Source organism: Pseudochaenichthys georgianus, chromosome 8 (genome assembly GCF_902827115.2).
Source record: "Pseudochaenichthys georgianus chromosome 8, fPseGeo1.2, whole genome shotgun sequence".
NCBI classification, from domain to species: domain Eukaryota; kingdom Metazoa; phylum Chordata; class Actinopteri; order Perciformes; family Channichthyidae; genus Pseudochaenichthys; species Pseudochaenichthys georgianus.
In genome coordinates, this window is record NC_047510.2 from 32,407,561 (window position 1) to 32,432,093 (window position 24,533).

Sequence of the window (24,533 nt, forward strand, 5' to 3'; positions counted from 1 at the left end):
TAAATCTTGTTATTGATTCGTCAGACTGGATTCGGTGGCTATAAGCTAACATCATCCAGAACGCGCTATAAAGCCATGGCTGTATGTTGCTCAACAAACAGCTGTTTTCAAGACACACAGAAGCTTCAGACTTTCATCAGTGAGGTTTTTACTGACTGTTTCAGGCATTAACCCAAAAACTAGAGACGAGAAAACAAGAAGTGCTGAAATGCTCATTCCGGGGTTTTAGGACTCATTCCTGCACCCCTCTTTTGTTGTTATTGTGAGGAGAGTTCACGACACAAACGTTGACATCATGACGTTGCTCCTCTTGTGGTCACTGGAAAAGTAAACCGGTTCCTAACTGGTTCCTCTCAGTGCAGAAGCAGTACGTAAAGTTTATTTATAAAGCGCTTTTCACAGACAAAGTGCTTGACAAAACAATAAAACATCATAGGAGTCATACAATGATAAATGACCACAAAGCCACGCGTTAAGAAGTCGTAAAAGCACCAAAGCATAGAATAAAATCAAGCACACCGGTTACCCAAACAGGAATGTCTTTAAATTTTTGTATTTGTATGTATATATTTACTGACCTGTTTTATGTCAAAGAACAACATTTTAAAATCTCTTAATTTCATGCAGCTAACCGAAAGGTAGTTGAAAAACCTTCACTGATGCCCCTTTCACACCAACGCGTTGAAAAGTACCGGGTTTTCCTGTTCACACCGCAGAGGCGCCGCCTCTTAGCTCCGGAATCCGGTTCACTTCCAGCTCCAAAAAATGGTCGGTCTAGAGGCAAGAGCTTCAGAGCTAAGAGGCGGCGTCACTTACGTCGAGGCGGGGGCAGAGAAGAAGTCTTGCATTTCGCATGTGATGTTTGTAAAGTTCCAAGTAAAGTCGTCCCTTGTAAAGTCGCCCGATGCCTTCCATGTCGTTGCGTAAGAGGATAACCAAAGCGAACAGCGCTTCAATACAATCGGCCATTGTTGTTGTTGTCGATGTGAGGGATTTCCGCGCGGTTTGGATTTGATGAAGCAGGCACGTAAACGGTGGCGTCATGACGCAGCAGCGGCAGCTCTGGGCGGTGTGAACAGAGCGGGAGCAGAAGAGGGAAACCGGAGCTGAACCAGAAAAGCTCCCGCTCGGAGCTAGAGAGGAAAGCGCTGGAGTGAAAGCCGCATGAGAGACGAGGAAACCAGGGGGGTATACTACCGAAGCAGGATTTTCGCTTAGCCGGCTAAATTCAGGGGAAACTCCGGCTTTCCGGTCCTACGAAGCTGGTTCTCTTTTTAGCGGGCTAGATCTCCATGGTAACTTATGCTTAGCGGCTAACCTGGTCGGGACCAGGTTAGGTTGCAGGCTAAGAGCTCAACTCAGTGAAAGCACCGCCTGCTGACCAATCAGAGCTCAGTGTGCGGAGTTTAAAGCGATCAAGTCATATTACAGGATAGACTCAGAGGAAATACAGAAAAGCTGCCGTTGCAGGAAAGACGGCCGGCAAAAATCACCGACTGTGTGAACGTGAACATGAATAGAATATTACCTCCATCTTCAGAGCAATCTGACTATTATAACATTAGCGTTAAGAAAGCTTACTTACATATCGGACACAACATAAGTAACCGGATCAGAGTACATTAAGTACAGTCCGCGGCATATCACATCATAATGTATTATATATCTCCTTATCTGAGTCAGCTGAGCCGTATCTGGCCGTGCAACACTCACAGCGTCACATACTGTATGCAGAAGTATTATTTTAAGCAACACATAAGTTGACGAAACACTCGAGACAAATGTAATTGAAGTCAGATCGTGTTTTAGACGGGGCAGTGATATCATAAACCTGTTAATGTACGCATTCAAACACGTGTTCTGTTACCAGCTGTGTTCACCTTGCAGCTGCAGCTCTGTGGCTTTGATCCTGGATCAAGTGTTTAAGTCATGGATGTTTAAAGTTTAACTTCTTCATATGTCTAATATTAAAGTTCACTTTTCATTCAGGAAGTATGACGCTGCGCTGTCAGTATGCTTCTCCATGTTTGTGATTGGTCGAATGCTCCAGATACCCCCCCTTTCATGTGAACGCGCACCTAACTAGATAGGACACGGCTGGCTTGAGCGATCCACTTGATAACCAGCGTCGTAGTACAGTTTAGCGAGAGCGCGTATGTTTTGGATTAGGCCAACCGGCTAACTCAAACATATCCAGGTTAGGTTGAACCAGCTTCGTAGTAGAGGCCCCAGAAGTGCTGAAATGCTAACTCTTTCCTGCACCCCTCTTTTGTTGTTGTTGTTGTTGTTGTTGTTGTGAGGGAAATGTTGCCCTCATGACGTTGATCCTCTCGTGGTCACTGGAAAGTAAACTGGTTCCTCCTCTCGGCGCAGAAGCAGTCCGTATGCATTTGACTCGCTGCACACACACCTGATGGATTCACATTCTGCACTTCAAACCTCAGCAGAGCATCTTCATTGATTTCCCAGCCAAGTATTGAATGTCTGCGCCGTGCCTTCAACTTAATCTCCTCCTCGAACGTGTGTAGTGCAACACGGGGTCGTTACTGTATTTCAGTCGGTCTCCACCGCGGGGCTAAGTGCATCTGTCGTGCTGATTGACTCTCACACACTCAGCGCTCGGCTTTAATGGCGACTTTCACATAAACACAATATTGCCTTGTCACGTTTATAGTGAATAAATAAAACGTAACAAGTCGGCAGAAGCTCGAGCCTCGCTGGGGACTTTTCAGGCTTTTCTCATTTGTATTTTTGCCTCGTTTTGAAGCTTGGGGTGTATTTATTTTTCTATTAATGCGACATGGCAATATCGGCAGCGATTTAATTAATACCTCGATACAAAATAATGATTATTACTGTTTAATAAGACAAGATGGACCTTTATTAATCCCCGTGGGGAAATGTTTAACAGCAACAGGGTTAGAAGGGAAAACAGGACCGCCCAGATTAACACAATCAAAGATACACATGATAAAAGACTTTGAAATAAGAGATTAATTCAGATGAACATATATACTAGGGTTTCCAGAAACTGACCATGATCAAAATCGATTATTCGGCAGCCCTGGCGAATAATAATTGATTATTCGACCGTCCCCGCCGCCCGCCTCAAAAACATAAATAAAAAAAATATATATATATAAATAAAATGATTTTTAAAAATAATATTCGATTATGGAGACTGTAGCGAATAATCGAATAATCGCTGGCATCCCTAATATATACATGTTGGGTCATATATACATGTTGGATATATTTACATGAATGTGTGGAAACTGTGTATTTTATGTCCAGTAATTGTGTCCCATTGTTGACTTTCACACACACACACACACACACACATCTGCTTCATGGCTCCTGAACCTTTGTCCTCAGGCGAGTTGGAGGCGTCTCCATCTGTCTTTCTGACTTCACAGTGAAATCCGAAGTTTTCCAGTAAACTCCAAAACTCAACAAGCCATGAATCTGGCTGGAATCGTTTTTGTTTTAAATGTGTACGTATGCAGTGCAGCGCGACACCAAGTCGAACTCCTTATGTACGTGTGAAGCTGGCAATAAACCCATTTCTGAGTCTGATCTGTTTCGTTGTTCATGAATTGCTACAAATCTTTCATCTTAAAGGTCCCCTATTATACTGTTTACTTACAGGTCCTCAGATATACACAGAGCCTGTTTCTGATTGGCTGAAACACCAAACAGATCATTGCAGCATTACCCATAATCCCCTCTGTTTCAGCCCTGTTTCCAAAGTGACACATGTTGATGTAGAAGAGACATGAAGAAGAGGGGACACATGTTGATGTAGAAGAGACATGAAGAAGAGGGGACACATGTTGATGTAGAAGAGACATGGAGAAGAGGGGACACATGTTGATGTAGAAGAGACATGAAGAAGAGGGGACACATGTTGATGTAGAAGAGACATGAAGAAGAGGGGACACATGTTGATGTAGAAGAGACGTGAAGAAGAGGGGACACATGTTGATGTAGAAGAGACATGGAGAAGAGGGGACACATGTTGATGTAGAAGAGACATGGAGAAGAGGGGACACATGTTGATGTAGAAGAGACATGGAGAAGAGGGGACACGTGTTGATGTAGAAGAGACATGAAGAAGAGGGGACACATGTTGATGTAGAAGAGACATGAAGAAGAGGGGACACATGTTGATGTAGAAGAGACATGAAGAAGAGGAGACACATGTTGATGTAGAAGAGACATGAAGAAGAGGAGACACATGTTGATGTAGAAGAGACATGAAGAAGAGGGGACACATGTTGATGTAGAAGAGACATGAAGAAGAGGGGACACATGTTGATGTAGAAGAGACATGAGGAAGAGGGGACACATGTTGATGTAGAAGAGACACGGAGTAGTGGATTTTCTTAGTAGGTTACCTTTAAATACATCTTGAAACTTCCCGCAGCCTCGTTGGCAGAGTGCCTTTTCTCCACTTTAAGAATCCCTGACCTCCTAAAGGACAAAATACAACCTAAAACTTGCCTCTGGCATTTTTGTGTTTTATTAGAGTTGTACAACTTTAGAGCGATAGCGGCGGTCAAGGTGAAAGCCGCCATTAATGGAGCCATTTATTACAGAGTTGGCTTTTGAGCTCAGTAACAAAGAGAGCAGTGAAAAGGCTGACTGTGATTAATGCACCACATGAAAATAAGAAATTATCCACAGAAGTAATTAATCCACTGATAATTTCCTCAAACCTCAAACCTCAGCTCTTCTTTCCCTCGTGTATCCAGGGAGAACCTTTGTGTCCCATTAAAGACATGAAGTACTGGATACCCATCAGCACTTTAACAAAGCTGAAAACGTAACTATAATGTTCATAATTAGGATGTCTGGATAGGATTTAAGTATTGCAGGAAACTTAATATTAGTAGTTGTTTTGTACTAAAGTAGTTCTAATCAAGTCAGACAGTACAAATGGTCTAATTATGTTAATTTAATTCAAAGAAATAGTAAAGTCAGAGGTTCTTATTGATAAAATGAACTCATTAAGTTTCCTTCACCCTTTCAGGACACTTTCTAAGAGGAAACACAACTGATGTAGTCAACGAAATGTATGAACACACATAACATCATACATTATATAAACACAAAACGGGAACATACGTACAGATCTTTGTCCAACAGATCCCCTTAAAAATATATAAATATGTCTGATATATCACTTAAAGTGATAGAGCAAAATAAACATGGTTCTTCTAGTCAGTAGTACAGTCACCTCCTTACATTTTTACTAATAATGTTTTAATAATTCAAGACTTGATCTCTAGCCACATTTATAGCTAATGAATTCCTCCATAAAGATTAATTTAGGGAGGTCTTATTATCCAGGGTTGCCAACTTTGGGTACCTGGCTGGAGTGAGATTTTGATATCATGGGTTTAATTACACATGCGCACGAAATGACTGCTATCGTGTCAGCAGCGGGACCTTCGCATTTATTTAGGATATATATACAAATACACAATATTGGACACCGACTATAAAGGGCACACAGTTTCATTCACTAATGAAAGTCAAACACATCTTTGTTTCCACTGTTTTATTGTGTGCCTGTCGCGATAAGCAATTAATTGACTTATCGGCTCCGGAGTATTTGTGTTGGGTAATCTATGGTAGGGCTAACCCATACGGTGGTGGGGCTCAAATCAGTATTTGCAATGTAATTACATACACGCTATATCGCCCCCCTGACAGTGAAACGCCACGCGTGAGGTTTAGATTATTTCCCTGTCTCAATCCAAATTGAACTGTATGAAACAAAAAGGCACATTTGTCTTGTAGTAAATAAAAAGGGCGACCTGGAGCCAATCCTGCAATTTCCCCACAGGTGAAAGAGTTGACATGCTGAAAACCCAACCCCTGCAGGGGGGTCTGTGGGGATTCTCCCCCAGGAGATTTTTTGAAATCCTAACATAAAATACACATTCTGGTACTCTCTTGAGAAGAAAAATAAATAAATCTATTACTACACGACATATTTAAATGAAGCTGAACCTGCTGCTCCTCACAGAGAGAAGAGGGAAGAGGCTGTGAATTACTTTACATTGTGGATAAGGGTGGATAGCCCCCATTGTTCTGTTGTCAAAATGAAAGACAGCCCACACACCTATCAAACCGTGGGGTCTTATTTCATTACGTGTTGATTTCTATCAACACGTAATGTTGTATCGATGTATATAGAGAAGTACTACAGCAAGAGTATTCTCCGTCGGGATTTCCTGCAACAACACCACGCTGTTATCTTGATTCTGATTGGCCAGAAGACATTATCAAAGATGTTCTATTGAGAAGACGATCACTACGTGACAACAGTTTTCAAAACCGTTTCTAGTCTTCGGTATTCTTGTTTTGGCGTGAGAATAGTTTGGGCAGCGTGAGATTGAGAGTGAAAGCGTGTGTCACAAGCCAGGTGTGTGAGAGTTGGCAACCCTGTATTATCTCAGAGGAAACACACAAAAAGGGAAACGGAACGCACCCCACGCTCCGACCGGTGTCTCCTCATAAACCGTCCGTGCGGAAACAGCATCCTCCTCCACGGTTAGCGCCCGCTGGCTGTCATTCGTCCAAAGAGAGCCAGCCGGGTGGGATCGTGGCGCTGGCGGAGTGGATACAAGAGATCCGCATGCAAATGAACTCCTCCACCTCCTGAGAGTCTACAATCACACGTGCTGTTTTCCGAGCTGACCTTAAACGCTTCGTGTGGAGATATATATATATATATATATATCTATATATAAAAAGGAGATTCATCTGCACTACTTTGGGGGAAACGCTGTGCGCTAATCGGGCTGTTTCTCTCTGCAACACGGTGAGTGAAAGGCGAGTTTTCTGACTGTACTGTCACCTGTGTTTTGCAAAAATGCGATGAATCGAGTAAAGTATAGGAGCTACTTCAAATACTTGGTGAATTTGCCCTTTGCGCGCCCTCCTTTACATACATGATGGTGTTGTATTGCGGAGTTAAAGCAGGAGAAATAGTCCCACATCGCAGCTTTTTAATAATTGTATTGTCCGTAGCGAGTCTCGAACTCGGGTCAGGTAAAGGGGGCTTGCAATCAATTAGGCAATGCATGATTGATGGTCCACATGACAGTCTTTATCCAGGCTCTGCCATCATCATCACCATTACGCATGTCCGTGCAGCCGTGCCTCTGCATGAATGATAACAGAGAGAGAGAGATGGTGTGTCAGTCCTTGGACCTCAAACATCCCGCAGCCCGAGGGGAAGAAATCTGGATCTATTGCTGCTACAAATCCAGATAAGCGTCTTTTATTTTTGCTTTATATTTTTCTTAGGAGTCGTGTTTTAGGCTAGTTTTGCCTCTTGGCATTAATGTCACAGAGTTGGATGGATCTCTTTTGGTTGAAGAGTTTTTGAAAAACGGGATTGATCGAATAGTCTAGGAGCGACTCTTACATTACATTTAATTTAGCTGACGCTTTTCTCCAGAGAGACTTACAATAAGTGCAATCAGCCATGAAGAAACAAACCAAAAGTCCTGAAGGTACATCTCCTATCTATAAACGCAGACTTGGAGTACTTGGTGTATTTACCATAATCACCCATAGGCGCCCTCCGACATGAATAATTGTGATGTGTTGCAGAGTTGCAAAATGAACTCGCTCTTATTGTCCGTAGACAGAATATGGATCCACTCCTGCTGCACATCCATCTCTCTGTATCCTTTCCTCTAGCTCCATCTGCTTAGGAGTCGCCTCCAGGGCGAGTTTTGCCTCTTGAAGTTAACGTCACAGAGCTGGTTGGATCTCTTTTTGATTGAAGATTGCTTCCCTCTAGAGAATATCTCATGCACACCACAGGGATGTTAACCGCTGCAGGTTGTGTGTACGATCAGATATATACGCTAGCCTACTTATATGACATAGCTGGAAACCTGGATCCCCCACACAGGAAATCAAGACTTCAGCCTCTCTGCCACAGGAGACGGTTGTTGGCAGGGAAGAGAAACGCCTCCGGCCAAGAGATGTACACGGCTTCAACGACGGCTGTACCGCAGAACAGAACAACCCGAGGCGAAAACATCTCGCCCGACTTGAGTGCCACATTGACAGACCAAATCTGAACCGACGTTGGCGCATCAGCTGCAGGGAAACCCATCCGAAGCGTGCATCTTGCAGAGCATCTGTGTTGTAATAATGTGTGTACTGTCTTGTACAACTCGAGGGAGAAAGCCAAAAGGAGACATCATGTCAAAGGTCTCATTTCTCAAGAGTAATCTGATTCAGAACATAAGTGCTTCTTTTAAATGATCAACCCTTGTCCGGGTTAATGGACGCATTTAGACTCTCATTCCCGTGCTGCCCATGCCACATTAGGAGATGATTGATGCACTCCCTCTCCTTTTTAAGGACTCAGCACTTCGCCCAATTGCACGGAAACGGCAAAAGGATGTATTAAATATATATATGTGTTGACGGCATTAAATCGTGCTGGTTGCGATAACCTTTCTGCCCTTAAATAGCTGTCGGAGCTACATGGCTGACTGCATGGAAGCACACTGAGGGGGGAGGACATCAAATAAGTCGACAAGGAGAGACAAGGCCCCCTTTTTTATCTTGGTTGTTATCTAGAAATATTGAGGCTCCGGAGCAGCACTTAAGGATATTTAGCGCTGCGTGTCTCAGAAAGCTGGGAAGCTACCCAAAAGGTGTTTTCAGAACGCACAAATTGGCCTTAATCGAACATTGTTTTCACTCGGCTGTCTTCGGGAAACACTTTTTTTCTTGCTGACTCGGGAAGAAAAAGTTGCTGTTTTTAATATAAATGCGAGACTTCAGGGACCTCAGACGACACCGCTTGCAACAGAAGGGATTATTTTATGTCACATTGGCAGAATCTTATCGAGATCTACTGCGGAGTCGTTGGAAAGTTGTCGGGATGTGCCGTAAAAAGCAAAGCTGATGGGGAAACAGGAGGACGTTTAAGTACGAGATGTTTGCAGGTGCTCGATGTTATCTGCTCTTTAGCAGCATATGGTTGGTTTCCTTCTGATTTAAGTGATGCTCATTCAGCCTAAATTAACACTCATTCTTTGTGCACTTACTAGTCCTTCAGATTCAAGAATTGGCCGCCTTGTAAAGATCAATTCTGACATGCAAAATGGAGTCCCTGGTGATCGCTATCTTCTTCCATTGACTCCTATCTGGGAGTGTTTAACGGTGGGTTGTTTCTCAATGTCGAGGAGGCTTCCTTGGTAGGACGTGTCCCTCCGAGTCAGGTCCTTCAGAAGCGAGGCAAGAATCCTTCCTGGCCTCGGAAAACGAAGAATGGTGGAACAGGCTAACAGGTGTGCGTCATATGACAGGCCCCGCCTTAAATGGAGCGCGATTTCCGACAAAGATTTGGAAATTCGTCCGTGCGCAAAGCATTGTGGGGATTTTAAAACCGGAGGATACACATGTGCAGCCTCGAAATTTCTCGCTACGAAGGACGCCGGCCTCGGTAGAATTCCAAGTATGTTGGACATTGGAACAGGTCTTTGGCGGGACTCGATGACGTAGTATGCTTTAAATAGTGGCTCTGGAGCATCCTTCCTCGACATTGAGAAACACCCACGGTGTCTTTAAAGGTGTGACTGATGGAAATATTCACCAGGAAAGCTGGTATTTCTCGCCTTCACGCTCCTCCACCGTGGCTGACAACTAACGACCCACAACACTTACATTAGAAGAAACGCACTGCACTGAAAAACAATGCAAATATAAAAACACCAATGTGCCAAAAAACATTTAAACGAAGAAACGTCTTCACCAACTTGACGAAACGTGAGCAGCGTTTACGAAAAGTGCTGCCTAAACGAAACCCTGCAAGAAGCTCAAAACGCAACCGAAACCAACGCTCAAAGTGATGCACATTTCACTGTTTGCAGATTCAGTCTGTTTCATAACTTTAAATGTGTCCTCAGTATATTTGAAATGACTAGGTTAGCTACGTTAGCTAGCAGCAGATAAAACAAGCCGATAAAACTTAGATTTTAGGTTAGTTTCCAGTAGGGCTGCTCAATTTATCGTATTTTAATCGCAATTACGATTATGGCTTGCAACGATTACGAAAACAACGTAATGGAAATAAAACGATTTTTTTTTTTTCTCATACATTGATGTTTTCAAAGTAAATGGATAATCGTTTTTAATAATCGTGATATCAATTATTGACCCAAATAATCGACAGTGTTTCCCCTACCATTGTCTTGGGGGGGCGCTGCCAACGGAGCCCCGCCGACGGAGCCCCGCGCCCCCCCTGAAATTCAAGGTGTTTTTAAAAAAGATATATATTTAATAAAAACATTTTTAATTTGGAACCAAATTGCAACTAATCTATATCTACTGTCCCTTTTCACATCTGCCCTTTTATTAAATAAACTAAACGCTTTCATTTGAAGTGAGTTTAGTGTTTTTGACCCTAAGAAATACTGATGCACTAATCAATAACAATAATCCACAGCACCTCTCTCTGCTCCAGAAGATTTATAAAAAATATATATCCCAATGACACCATGACCCCCCGCTCAGGCAGCCCCCCCCCCCCCCCAAAGCAGTACACCTCGGGGAAACACTGATCGAGATTATGACTTTTGCCATAATCGAGCAGCCCTAGTTTCCAGTGATAGTCGTACTTTTTAATCCCCGAACGTCAACAAGCGCTCCACTCCCAGCTGTGTGCGTGCACTTTTTAGTGTCCCCATTTCGTTTCCGATGTGGTTTGAGCTTCATGCTGCGTTTTGTAGTCGCAGGGTTTCATTAATGCAGCACTTTTAGTAACCTGTGCGATGTGTTTGGTGAAGATGTTTCTTCATTTGCATGTTTTGGTCTATTTGTGTTTTTTTAAATTGAATTGTTTTTAAACTGGAGCGCGTTTCTCCTAATGTAAGTGTTTTGTGCCGTTGTAGTGCGTTTGTCCCCGTCAGGCCACCATATCTACCAATGTTCACCTCGACACATCTCTTGCTCTCCACCTGCTTTTCACAACCTGGCTCTCCCTTCACGCCCTGCGCCCCCGTCTGCGTCCCTGAGATAATACCATGATGGGAACCAATGATAAATTATGCATGTGAGAAATATTCTTTTAGCTTTTCATCAACATTTTCCGCCCTCTGCTAATGTTTTTCTTAAAATGTGGCTTTCATTACATTTTAATTTGATGAGGCTTCTATTTTTAACTGTTGTATTTATTTCCTCACTCTCATCCCTCCCTTTTTCAAAAGCATAAAAAGCCTCTGAGGGGAAAACGAAGAGGGGGGGGGGGGGGTGAAGATATCGGAGAAGACCTCTGCTTTCGACGGAGAGCCGGGGGAGCGTCTGCTTCAGGGAATGTTCCTCTGGGGATTACGCAAGTGCCAGACATCAGATGTGTCTTTTTAAAAGGCGGATCCCCCTCCAGGGCGCTGACCACTTATCCCCAGCATGTCTCTGTGTCAAAGTATCACGAGACATGAAGCAGCATTGCAAGAAGAAAGAGGGGCTTCATGAATAAGAAACACTGTTTCAGATGAAAGTGAAATCTGTGGAAGTCCAAACTAATTCAGTTCTGAGTTCCATCTTCAGAGAATAACAAAAGATCTTTGTTGTATAAGAACACCATGTCGTCCACTCTCCCTTTCCACTCTGTCTCTCTGCATAGAGGGCAGGGATGACGTATGTTAGGCCGATTGTTAGTTAGCATCTCAAGGGCTCTCTCGACAAAAACCAATGGGATTTTTCCATTGGATTACAGAATACTGCAGAAAATAAGATCTGTAGCAAACACACGTTTATGATGCATGTTTCGTTACAGTCGGATAATCTCGGCATATTAACACCACTTGTATCCTTGTTGACGCATAAATGCAATTGCCAGAAGTAAAAAGCTCACGTTAGGCTATAAAGGAACTACAGCACGGTCACATGACTTCCTGTCACCACCGCTAAGCTAAAGGCGGCTAATGTTGGGCTATAAAGGAACTACAGCACGGTCACATGACTTCCCGTCACCACCGCTAAGCTAAAGGCGGCTAATGTTGGGCTATAAAGGAACTACAGCACGGTCACATGACTTCACGTCACCACCGCTAAGCTAAAGGCGGCTAATGTTGGGCTATAAAGGAACTACAGCACGGTCACATGACTTCCCGTCACCACCGCTAAGCTAAAGGCGGCTAATGTTGGGCTATAAAGGAACTACAGCACGGTCACATGACTTCACGTCACCACCGCTAAGCTAAAGGCGGCTAATGTTGGGCTATAAAGGAACTACAGCACGGTCACATGACTTCATGTCACCACCGCTAAGCTAAAGGCGGCTAATGTTGGGCTATAAAGGAACTACAGCACGGTCACATGACTTCATGTCACCACCGCTAAACTAAAGGTGGCTAATGTTGGGCTATAAAGGAACTACAGCACGGTCACATGACTTCACGTCACCACCGCTAAGCTAAAGGCGGCTAATGTTGGGCTATAAAGGAACTACAGCACGGTCACATGACTTCATGTCACCACCGCTAAGCTAAAGGCGGCTAATGTTCGTCTCATTTAGACGCTTGTTGGCAAACACAGTTTTTTTATTTCCTCGTAAAAGCTTCAGATATTCACCTCTGGTATTTCCTGATGTATTTTATGTCGTAGAACAAATCGTGAAATCATCTTCAGCTTGTGTTAACCACAGACCTTATATCAGGCCTCAAACCAAAAACACATTCACAAAACCATTGACTTCCATGCGAGAGCCAGAAGTGCTGACTCATTTCAAGATGTAAGGACTCATTCCTGCACCACTATTGCCAGCTTTCTCCTTTCCTCTTCGGGAGTTGAAAGCTGGTGAATTATATAAACGTGTTCGTTGTACACTTATTTGAACGCCATGATTCGTATCCAAGCTTTCTGTTAAAATGCAGTCCTTTTTAGTCCAGTTTCAGGCATCGAAAAACTCATTCAAATAACCAGCGACTTCCAGGTGAGAAGTGTTACGATGCTAACTAGTTGACGGGTTTGGGACTCACTCCTCCCCCCTCTGAGCCAGTATGTGGATGTTTAACCACGTGGTTTACTGTGATCTTTCCGACAGGAGTGTGTCCTCCCTGCTGACCATGCAGAGTGTGTGTGCGGTGATGCTGGCGCTGGCTGCCTTCAGCTCGGCGGACACGGACACACACCGTGTGAGACACGACTCCAGCCTGGACATCTGTATCCTTCTGCTGTGTGTGTGTGTGTGTGTGTGTGTGTGTGTGTGTGTGTGTGTGTGTGTGTGTGTGTGTGTGTGTGTGTGTGTGTGTGTGTGTGTGTGTGTGTGTGTGTGTGTGTGTGTGTGTGTGTGTGTGTGTGTGTGTGTGTGTGTGTGTGTGTGTGTGTGTGTGTGTGTGTGTGTGTGTGTGTGTGTGTGTGTGTGTGTGTGTGTGTGTGTGTGTGTGTGTGTGTGTGTGTGTGTGTGTGTGTGTGTGTGTGTGTGTGGTGTGTGTGTGTGTGTGTGTGTGTGTGTGTGTGTGTGTGTGTGTGTGTGTGTGTGTGTGTGTGTGTGTGTGTGTGTGTGTGTGTGTGTGTGTGTGTGTGTGTGTGTGTGTGTGTGTGTGTGTGTGTGTGTGTGTGTGTGTGTGTGTGTGTGTGTGTGTGTGTGTGCGCGTGCATTTCAGTTGTAGATCTGATGCTTTAAAACATTAGAATATATAACGCAACAGACTCCCAACTGTTGCAATTTCTTTTTTTAAATGATGAGTACATTATGATGGAGAATATGACAAATTAATCACACAGCTTAATACATTTTCTTAATATATATTTGTCTTAATAATTAATGATTAGTTCAGTTATTCTTCTAAAAAATGTGGTATTTATCTTTTGTTTGTCATTCATTGCATTCATTGTGTCTTCTGTTATAAACATTCTTAACACAAAATTCAACACTAAACATATTTTTAAAGTGATTTCTGTCTTTATAATATTATATAATTTTGAACAGTAATGTGAACAATTAACATATATGTTTAGCATTCTTGAAAGCTACTTATGCCTTAATAATATTATATGTAATATTCAACAGTAATATTAACAATAAACATTTATATTCATATATATAAACATCAATATTTGCTACATCCGTGCTCTCATCCAGCTGCAGAGCGAAATATTCACTCGCTCCAGAAGCTGAGCAGATACTCTGTTTCACTCTCAGTCGCGGCAGCTCGATTCTGATTGGCTTGAAGGGCGGGTCGTGTGATTTAAAAACTAAAAAATATTAAAAGATTGGCATAAAAGGACACATGAATTGATAGATATGCAGTTATTAATAACATCTAAAAAAATAAAAATAAATTAAAAAAACCTTTCCCTCGAACTTTGCGTGACCCCCCTGGCGGCCCCCGGGGGGTTGGGGCCCGACTTTGAAAAACACAGGTTTAGGAGACCAAGTACTTGCAACAAGTCAGTCTGAAGCTAAGTCTAAAGACGGAGACTCTAACAGCTTTTAGACTCTCTTTTACCCAAAACAAGCGTTTATATGACGATGTGAAAGTGGGCATTCGGACCTGTGTATGTATTTAGGGAGGAGGCCCATGAATTAGCATCCATCAGGTAAATGTGCCTGATTTAGCCACGGAGGCTCATTGTCATCCGCACACCCTGGCAGGCTAATGGTGGTAAAAGGAAAATTATAGTAGCACAGAAAATCCCACGATCGCTTCAGCAGAGGCAAAAACAAAGGAGAAGAATTATGACGTTAGTCCCTTTAGCATGTTGTCTGTGTGGCCAGATCAACGTATGGATTATCTATCAGTGATGGATCACTTTAGAGATAGGAGACGAGCTCCTCTGACATCATAAAACCGACTACATTTGCAGTTTTCCAGATGAACGTGAAAACCCACACATGAAGAAACAGTTTTCCTCTATTCAATGAGCTCACAGCAAAACATCGTATCATCAAACTACTGATTTATCGCCCATTTATACATTCCTGTGCGTTTTTAATGCGACGGATGGATGCACGAGCGAGCGTTTATGCGAGTTGCTCCCATGTGTTGGCTCCTGACCTGCCTTCGTAGACAAGCGTCTGTTCGAGACGAAGAGGAAGGATCAACTGAGCGCGCTGAAGAACCTGGTGGAGCTGAACGACATCAACCAGCAGTACAAGATCATAGACATCATGCTCAAAGGACTCTTCAAGGTGTGTGTGTGTGTGTGTGTGTGTGTGTGTGTGTGTGTGTGTGTGTGTGTGTGTGTGTGTGTGTGTGTGTGTGTGTGTGTGTGTGTGTGTGTGTGTGTGTGTGTGTGTGTGTGGTGTGTGTTGTGTGGGTGTGTGTGTGTGTGTGTGTGTGTGTGTGTGTGTGTGTGTGTGTGTGTGTGTGTGTGTGTGTGTGTGTGTGTGTGTGTGTGTGTGTGTGTGTGTGTGTGTGTGTGTGTGTGTGTGTGTGTGTGTGTGTGTGTGTGTGTGTGTGTGTGTGTGTGGGGCAAGCTTCAACGCACGCCGCCGTGTGGACGCTGCGTAAGGGGCGGGACATCTATAAGCGGTTGACCAATCACAACAGGGCCACCTATCTCACATGGTTGCACAGCCCCAGTGGCCTAATGGATAAGGCACTGGCCTCCTAAGCCAGGGATTGTGGGTTCGAGTCCCATCTGGGGTGACAGTTATAGTGGCAATCATTAGGACTAAGATCAATAAAAAAAACATGAACGACCAAAGAGTCCTGAGCAGGAAGGCACCGTCTGTGTGCATGGTTGGTGTACATGTACATTAATAAGAGAGGTAACCACTGAATCAGTCTTCTTAATAAGCTTATGTTCCCAAACCCCCTCCTGCCTGAAACACCTCCATTGGACTCTTTTGTTTACTTCTTTAATATAGTGACATCAACACTTCTATTGGCTAGTGCTCCAACACATTGTACGTGATAGGCTAAGGGGCGGGACATCTCTAAGCAGTTGACCAATCACAACAGAGCCGGCCAGCGAACCAATCAGAGCAGACTGGGCTCTGGTTTCAGACAGAGGGGGAAAAGAGGCCCTGCAGCACATTAAAGCATGGAGACGTGTTACAGTAGAGACACTACATACTGATATGAACCTGAAAATGAGCATAAAATGGCCCCTTTAAAAACAATGTACCTTCTTACTTCAAAACCCTAATGTTCTGTAAAGTTTCTTGAGCAGATTCACTGCATCCCACAGTCTCAGCAGGGAAGTGGTGTGTAAAATGTCATGATAGGCAGGCAGGTTCCTTTCAAATCATCACTGTTATTTTTCACCTGCATCACCACAGCAACCTACATCCCAAGCACATATTGTAAAGTACATAAACCTGCTTTGCTCAGCTTTTTTTCTTATTCTTAAGGTGTTGGAGGATTCGAGACAAATCCTGATCTCGGCCAACATGCAGCCTGACGACCCTTTCCCGATGGACGACAAGATCAAAGAAGGTCGGATTCGCTTTTACACCTCGGCTCTTTCCTCATTTGAAATGTCTCCTGCTCTTACAGTATATAAGCTACTTTCTTTAGCAGCTTCTCCGGGATGTCTTTCATCCTCTTTCGGTGCCAGAGGGTGTCAATAATGTCAGCTTTAGCGTCTGAATGTCACGAATATCATCTTCCCTTCTCCCCAGGCTTCTCCAAACCCAACACCTATTTGAGTCCTGCCGAAACAAAATTAGACATCAAAATTGTCCAATTAACCTGTATATGTTTACACAGTATAATGACATTGGTGTATAATGGTGCATATATTAACACAGTAAGAGAAGTTAGGTTGTAAAAAAGAAAGAAAGAAAATATACGACTATTATAGAAATATTTGAAAAAAATGATTAGAAGAAATGTACAAAAAAAATGTAAGTACAAGAAAACAACAACTTTAATTTATTACAATACAGTATGTGCAGTATATCAGAATTTAAATGTAGCTATGTTTTTGTCTCTTCCGTCTCTCTCTACCTCTCTGCAGCGTACTCCCACGTGGTCGAGAACACGGCGTTTTTCGGCGACGTGGCGCTGCGTTTCCCCCGGATCGTCCACCATTACTACGACCGGAACGAGGACTGGGACGGGATGCTGCGCTGGGGCCTGAACTTCTGCAACCAGTCGGGGGTCTTCACAGGAGGAGCCCACCAACACGTCCTCACGCTGGTAAGAGTGGATTCTCGTCTTTCCTGTCCCTAATATTACCTGCTGATGAGTCTCGTCACAGTCCGTTGATGTAAACAAAGGATTCTGAGCTTTGATTTCAATTCATTTTCTTCACAAATAGTTAAAAATACAAACTCAATCCTTGGGTATAATGTAGTCATGTGAAATGGGACACCTTGATAAACTATCTGAATGTTTAGAAAAGGGGAATGGACACTAGACACAAAGTATTTACAATATGTGTGACTTACACATCTAGAATTGGAGAGAGTTTGTGTATTCTACAGAAACATTTACAAGCTAATAAACACCTAATACTAACCAAGTACCCTAAAACTACACTAGTTGTTAATACTAAATGGTCCCAAAACATTATTTTCATGATCTAAACATTGGTTGAAATAGGTTAGACATAATAAAGAAAGGGAAAATAATGGTACAAATGAAATGCCTTAAGTAGAGTAACTTGTTTAGAAGTGCCCAGCCATTTAGTGAAGTCCGGATTTGACATTTTTATTCAACAACGGCTGCCTTTAATGTTTTTAAAAGAATGAATGCCAACTATAAAAATCCAGCTACTGAATTTTAAAGGAAGACGTTTTTTTCTAAGATCACTATTCTGCAGAGCTAAACAGAAAGACTTACCTTTTGGTAAAGATGCTGAACTCTTAAATCGGACCACATTTAAGGGCCTTGAAAATATGAAAAAATCGCACAATACTTTTGTCTTTCTTTGCGGTTTTCTGTCCATTTTAAATCAATGCCAAAATATTTGCTTTTTTATTTTGAAGTCTAGATGCAGAATCCATTGTAAGTACATGATGAAATGAATCACTTTCTCTGCAGGAGACAAGGACATGGAAGAAATAACAATACAGTGCACAGTGTGGTAAATTGCCTGGTTACATGACGGAACCATACTTGTTCAGGTTATACAGTATCCATGGAGATGTCACTACATGTCATACATGCAGCACAAGGCACCTTATTGCTTGCTGAACAGACGCTGATAGAGGTGCCATTCGTCATCGGATTTGTCCATGTTGAGTTGAAATTTAAAAGCAGATAAAATTGTGTTTTGTTTAATGTTAAGGGTTAATGAACTAAACTCGTGCAGCATTAATCTGTGACTTTAGCAACGTGCCAAGGGGATTATATTGTGGATTAATTCTGAGTGGTGCAGCAGCAGCAGTTAGCTTCTCCTCGGCTACTCTTAGTTTCTGAGCCCGCTATTTTTCATATAGCCACAGGGTCGAATGCTATTATGATAAAATAATATATGGAAGAACTGTTGCTGCTTTCCTTATACTGCTTTTTGTCTGCAGAAAAGCGTATTTCTATTGAATAAATGACAATGTGCCCCCCCCCCCTCCTCTCCTCTTCTCCCCTGTCACCTGTCTATTCTGCTAATCTGTCAGATGTCACAGGAGCTGGGAATTACAGAGAAATCCCCAGACTTTATAAACCCGTATCGCACAGAGAGAGACGACGTGAGTAAAATGCAAACACACACACTCACACACAATCACACACAGACACACACACACACACACACACACCCTCTTCGAATGACCTTTAATGTCCTTTACTTTCTAGCAACCAGACAATCATATCGCTATATCGTACTGTTTCATTATCTCTAGTGGTGAAATGTAAGGAAGTAAATGTATTACGTAAGTGGATGACCAACAACAGAGCCGGCCAGCTAACCAATCAGAGCAGACTGGACTCTGGTTTCAGACAGAGGGTGAAAAGAGGTGCTGCAGCACAGGCAGTATGAGAGAAATAAAGAGCTTTCTGAACATTAAGCATGGAGACATGAAATATGAACCTGAAAATTAGCATTGTATGTCCTCTTAAAGGTAGGGTAGGTAAGAATGGAGAAACCAGCTCGAGTGCGCTAGAATTTGAAAGTACGCAGCCGAAAAAAATCTCCCCCTTCCTTCAGACTTCCTCACAGAGCCCCTCCCCCAACACACACGAACGCGCACATGACCAATGAGGGCACGAGATAAGTTTGAGCACAGATGGGAGGCTGACAGGCAGGTAGGCCATCCAGTTACTTTAGCCGGGCCGGCTCAGATGATTGGTCATGCTTTTTACAGCGCTACGGCTTCCACTGATGACATTTTTTTATGTATTTATTGTCAAAGCATTTAATGTATTCATTGCTATCGGGATGTTAAGAGCATTCCATGGAATATAACAAGTGTTTCTGAAGTGAATTACCTACCCCACCTTTAATGGACATTTTAAGGTACTCATACTTTGTATACTACTCTATTCTTCTACTCCTTGCTTCAGGTGCTTCACACTGCCGAGGCTTTCCAGAAGATTCTGAGGGAGGAGGAGAAGAGGAGGAGGAAAGAGGAGAAGAGGAAAGAGATCCGGAAAGGTCCTCGCATTTCCCGCTCCCGCAACGAGCTATAGCGCTGCAAAACAGAGCGTTAGTAAAAGAAGAGGAGGAGAAGGAGGAACAGTCAACAAGGGGTGGCTTGACTTGTAGACTGCGATGACAGTGAAGGAAATAAAAAGCCGTCATCACTTGTACAAAAGCCTGGTGCTCTGTTGAGAACAAAACCTCAAGGTGACACCAATAAAGTGGAAGTGGTTAGTCAGTTGCTGACGCAGGCTTGAATTGCTGTCCATGTGCGATTTATAATTGGAGAATCTAACGTTGAATAAGAAGTGGAGACGTCTCAAATAGGAGTTGAAAAGGGAAACTCATTTTTGATAACTTGAGGATTCAATAACTGTACTTTGGAATATATTTAATTTCAGTATAATCTTAAAATAAACCCCAATGTATTGTGTCTGTTCTAGATTATGTGTCTAAAACCCATATGCTTCAAAATCAGTGTGTTTGCCAAATATAAATTGTCCTCGCCTTGAATTGATGGAATACCGTTTTTATTTGTGTTTAAAATGTTTTCCTTCAATTGAGATATGTTGGATATATCTAGAGTGAAGTTTATGAGTGGGCAGGTTAATGTTCTTATTGCTGCTCAAAGTTTTAAAAGACACATCTTGTGTTTTGTCTGCCTGAAAGACAGTAGGCCTATTCCTTAATTTGTTCCTTTTTTTCGTGTCTTTTTGTTTATCACCGTCATCAGGGATTTTTCCTTTTATATCATTCCCCGTTTCAGATATTGACTTTTAGTTAACAATAATGTCATCCTGTTGAGTATCCCTCAACCAGAGGTCCAGAATAGAAACATTTATCTTGCAGCCCTGCACCAGCTTCTTTATTTTCATTTTGTTTGTCTTTTTCTATTTATCTTTGCTGGGAATCAACATATTTGAGTGGTTTAGATCTATGGAATTGAGATTGTTGTAATTTTGAAATAGACTGTTATCAAACTATATGTGTATATTCAGAGAAATAATATCATTGCTGCAGAATGAACAAGCCATTTTGTTATCAAATTTAATGAAATAAAGTGACTCGGATATACAAAATAAAGTGCATTTCATATGTTAACATTGCACAGTGTGTTTGTGTCACAGAGAGTTGTAGAGATCAGCCAACAGAGGGCAGGCAGTCCTCCCAAAATCACACCGACTAAAGTCCAATGTTTTTGGTTTATGGTTGAACAAAGCTCAACCTGAACTGTTACTGCATTCAGAAGGAAACTAAATAATGTAGAGACGCAACGACCTCTTTTACTGAGACTGAGAAAGGCTTCTAACAATTATATTAACATGGACTCAGGTAAGATAATCGTTTAATGTCGTTATAGTGGCTGGTTCTGTCATAAAATAGCAACTTGCTTATGCTAGCTGTTAGCTAAATTAGCTGTTGATATTTGCTTACTTTATCTAGCTTCGCATTGCTAATAAATAGCAGTGGCTACAGGGAAGTATTTCCGATTAAAACTTGATTTCTGTATTTGATGTTTGATTTTGGTTGACATTAGGTAGCATTTGAGCTATAAACATCAAACTTAAGCACCCTAATGTTAGTGGGTAAGGCTAGCTGTTATATAACATTAGCTGTTAGCTAACCTACTCAATGGAGATGCTTTGTTTACATTGGAAACTTCCCGACAGACACTGACTTTTCTAGGCTTGGTAAATGACCTTTGTCGCCTTCATATTGTTTCTAGTTGCAATTAACCTATCAAAAAGTAAATATGCAGTGGTGGAAAGTAACTACGTATAAGTACTGTACTTTAGGAATGTATTGAGGTTGGAGAAGTACTCAGATCTTGTACTTGAGTAAAAGTAGAGTGTAGGAATACTCTGTTACAGTAAAAGTCCTGCATTCAAAATGTTGCTCAAGTAAAGGTAGCAAAGTATTATCATCAAAATATACTTAAAGTAGCAATAGTAAAAGTAGTGATTCTACAGATTGGTCCATTTCAGAATAATATAAATGATATGTTTTATAATGATTGATCATGAAAGTGTTCTCAAAGCTGGTTTGAATGGCTTTGTATACTGCAGGGTAGCTTGTGGATTTACTCCAGGTGGAACTAAAGTCTGATTAAATAATCTGAGTACTTGTTCCATCACAGAAAATACCAACACACTCCGTTCATTAGAGACACTTTTTCATTGCATATTTTCCAGGATATAAGGAAGAGACAAAGGACCCAGTTGATATGGAGGGTGAGAGGGAAGGAGACGACCCTGCATCCAGATGGACTGAAGAGCTCAGGCTGGTCCTCATCGGAAAAACTGGGTCCGGAAAGAGTGCGTCTGGAAACACCATCCTGGGTCGAAGGCAGTTCCTGTCACAGATCAGCGCCAGCTCAGTCACGCAGAGCTGCCAGCTAGGGAGCACTGAGGAAGAGGAAGCTGAGGAGGAAGATCAGACTGTCACACAGAGGAGGAGGATGAGGAGGATCACGGTGGTCGACATGCCGGGGTTTGGGGATACTCACTTATCTGTGGAGCAGATCCATGCTGAGGTTGCTAAATGTGTGTCTCTCTCTGCCCCCGGGCCGCATGCCTTCCTGCTGGTGGTGCCAATAGGACGATACACTGAGAATGAGAACCAGGCTGCGTGCGAGTTAACCAAAATATTTGGCGAGGAGGCAGTCCGTCACCACACAGTGATTCTTTTTACCAGGGGTGATGACCTGGAGGGCGTAGAGATCGAAGATTATCTCAGGGGGACCGCACCTGCTGGGCTTAAAGCTCTGATTGACAGGTGTGGAGGCAGGTACCATGTACTCAACAACAAAGACCCCAGCAACTCAGCGCAGGTTCAAGAGCTCTTACTGAAGGTGGGCGACATGGTGAGGCAGACCAAGGAAGGGTTTTATACCAATAACATGTTTTTAGAAGCAGAGGCTGCCATCAAGGAGGAGCACAAGAGGATGTTGAGGGAGCAAGCAGAGGGGGAAGAGCAGGATGTGTTTAGAAAAAGAAGAAAGTGTGACTTGGAGACGTACAAAGTAGAAAGCAGCGATATAGGATCCAGGAGGAGGGAGTTGGAGAGAGGGAGGGAGGAGGATTTTAGGATGGAGAGGTGGACAGAAGAGAGCACAGGCAATCCTTTTAGCTTCCTGAGAAACAGAGTTGAACGATGTCGAGATAAGTTCAGAGGCAGCAGGTCTGTGAGCAGGTCTCTCCATTCCTCTCTCACGAGGAGGGAGGCAGCGCTCTCTGCTAAGGTTCTGGAGAGGGTTAAGATCATGGTGGCTGCTGGGGCCACAGGCCTGGCAGTGGGGGCCGTTTTCGGGGCCGCTGCACCTTTAGCAGCCGCTGCCGGGGCTTCTTTGATGGGGAACTCTATTGGCTTTGCTGCAAGTCAATTTGCCGGGATGTCTGTCGCTGGAGGTTCAGGTGTTGGGAACGCCGTGGGGGCCATAGTAGCGGCGGCCTCTGGGAAAACTGCAGTGGCTCTGGGGGCGGCAACGGGTGGACTTTTGGGTGGTTCTGTAGGAGCTATCGCTGCTGCTGAAGCTGCAAGTCCTGGGGAGGGCGCTCTGGATGCCCTGGGGCAGGTTAGTCTCATAGGGGCCTCTGCTGTGGGGGTGGCAGCAGGGGTGGGAGGCACCTTGGGAGCTGGGGCCGCTTTAGGAGCCGCTCTGGAGGGAGCAGCTTTCAGCACAGCGGCTCTCAGTGGAGCGGCAGCAGTAGGGGGCGGGGCAGCAGCTGTAGCTAATGTAGCTTCAGTAGCAGGAAGTGTAGCTCCTCCGTTAGCTGCAGCGGTTGCAAATGCCCCGGTGGCTGCTGGGACTCCTGGTGTTCTGTGCGGGTTTACAGGGCCCAGTGTGTCCTCTGTGGCTGGCAGCGTGGTGTCGGACCCCTGGGGGACGGTGGCTGTGTCCACACGCCTCCTGAGTGCAGTGGCTGAGATCGGAAAGGCTGCAGCGGGCATTGCCTTGGCGGGGGGTCTGGTGGTGAAGGTGGTGAAGGAAAGAGTGAGGTGTGGCACGGCAACAACTGAAGCCAACTTCTCAGAGAAGAAGTCGTATGAGATCTACTGGAACAAACAGTGAGATCCTGATTTTCCCTATGAAGTCCCACACTCCACAGTCGCTGCCCTCCGCGAGAGATATCACACAATAGATCAAAGAGAGCAGAAGTTGCAGTTGCAGTGATGTTGGTTGGAGCTATTTGAGGCTGGTGAATGAAGTCAGTGACGTTTGCAGTGCTGCGTGCCTGGGAGGTTTGATAAAGAAAAAAACGAATCAATTTTTGTAAGATTGTCATTCATCTCGCAATGGTTTGGTTTTGAACAAGAACTGATATACACACTTTTAGAATGAAGTGAAAAACACACATTTCATTTTGACCTTTCTCAAGAAGAATCAAAGAAGTGAAAAAAGATAGGTGCGATATTATTTCTAAGATGTTGTTAAACTCATGCATTAATGGGTGTTGAAAAATGAACAAAAGCAGTAGAAGTGTTATATTTTCATTAATGTATTAAAATAATAAAAAGACCTGGTTGTATTGCAGTGTTTCACCTCCTGTCATCTGTCAACCGTTTTGCACTTATGTATTAAAACTAGTTATGATCAACTTGTTTATAGTTACTGCAAATGTATCAGCAGTATTGTGTGTTCACTTTGATGCAATAAAATGAAAGGAATAAAGTATTCTTCCATGACTGAATATTATGGCCTTATTTCTTGTCTTTTATTTTCTGCCACTGCCTCAAAAGCATTTTCTGAAGTATGTTAAGGTGCTTGTGCTTGAGTATATCTTTACATGTACTTTACCTTAGATATAATAGTTGGATACACTCATTTAATAATTCAACTGTATTTGTATTTACTTTTACCTTAAGTATATTAATCAGCCTACATATTTTATATTTTCATTTAAAGTATTGGAGTATTTTGTCTGCACTGTTGGTGCTATATTATAAAAGTACTCAAAACGTTTATGTGCACTAACCGTATGAATTGCATTGACAATACTTTATTTATCCCAGGGGAA

At 43.1% G+C, this 24,533-nt stretch overlaps 2 protein-coding genes and 1 non-coding gene across 3 annotated transcripts; all 3 read left to right on the forward strand.

Annotated features, from left to right (window-relative positions):
* The first annotated feature begins 6,555 nt into the window (after nt 1-6,555).
* Nucleotides 6,556-20,616, forward strand: LOC117451673 (coiled-coil domain-containing protein 134-like). The gene is made up of 7 exons (XM_034090073.2): nt 6,556-6,832; nt 13,088-13,206; nt 15,057-15,178; nt 16,346-16,430; nt 16,954-17,135; nt 18,554-18,625; nt 19,440-20,616. The coding sequence occupies exons 2-7, from the start codon at nt 13,110-13,112 to the stop codon at nt 19,563-19,565; spliced, it is 684 nt and encodes a 227-aa protein (XP_033945964.1). The 5' UTR covers nt 6,556-6,832; nt 13,088-13,109; the 3' UTR covers nt 19,566-20,616.
* Nucleotides 15,566-15,638, forward strand: trnar-ccu (transfer RNA arginine (anticodon CCU)). Its single transcript has one exon. It is a non-coding gene; the product is annotated as a tRNA-Arg (tRNA).
* Nucleotides 20,617-20,688: 72 nt separating the features above from the next.
* On the forward strand, nt 20,689-24,206 carry LOC117451379 (uncharacterized). Its single transcript, XM_034089649.1, has 2 exons — nt 20,689-20,847; nt 21,708-24,206. The coding sequence occupies exons 1-2, from the start codon at nt 20,838-20,840 to the stop codon at nt 23,585-23,587; spliced, it is 1,890 nt and encodes a 629-aa protein (XP_033945540.1). The 5' UTR covers nt 20,689-20,837; the 3' UTR covers nt 23,588-24,206.
* The last annotated feature ends 327 nt before the right edge of the window (nt 24,207-24,533 follow it).

Bases quoted from the DNA above. Each gene is read 5' to 3' on its own strand.
- LOC117451673 (XM_034090073.2), top strand. From the start codon at position 13,110: ATGCAGAGTGTGTGTGCGGTGATGCTGGCGCTGGCTGCCTTCAGCTCG. The intron at 13,207-15,056 runs GTATCCTTCTGC...CTGCCTTCGTAG, and splicing joins CGACTCCAGCCTGGACATCT to ACAAGCGTCTGTTCGAGACG. The intron at 18,626-19,439 runs GTGAGTAAAATG...TCCTTGCTTCAG, and splicing joins ATCGCACAGAGAGAGACGAC to GTGCTTCACACTGCCGAGGC.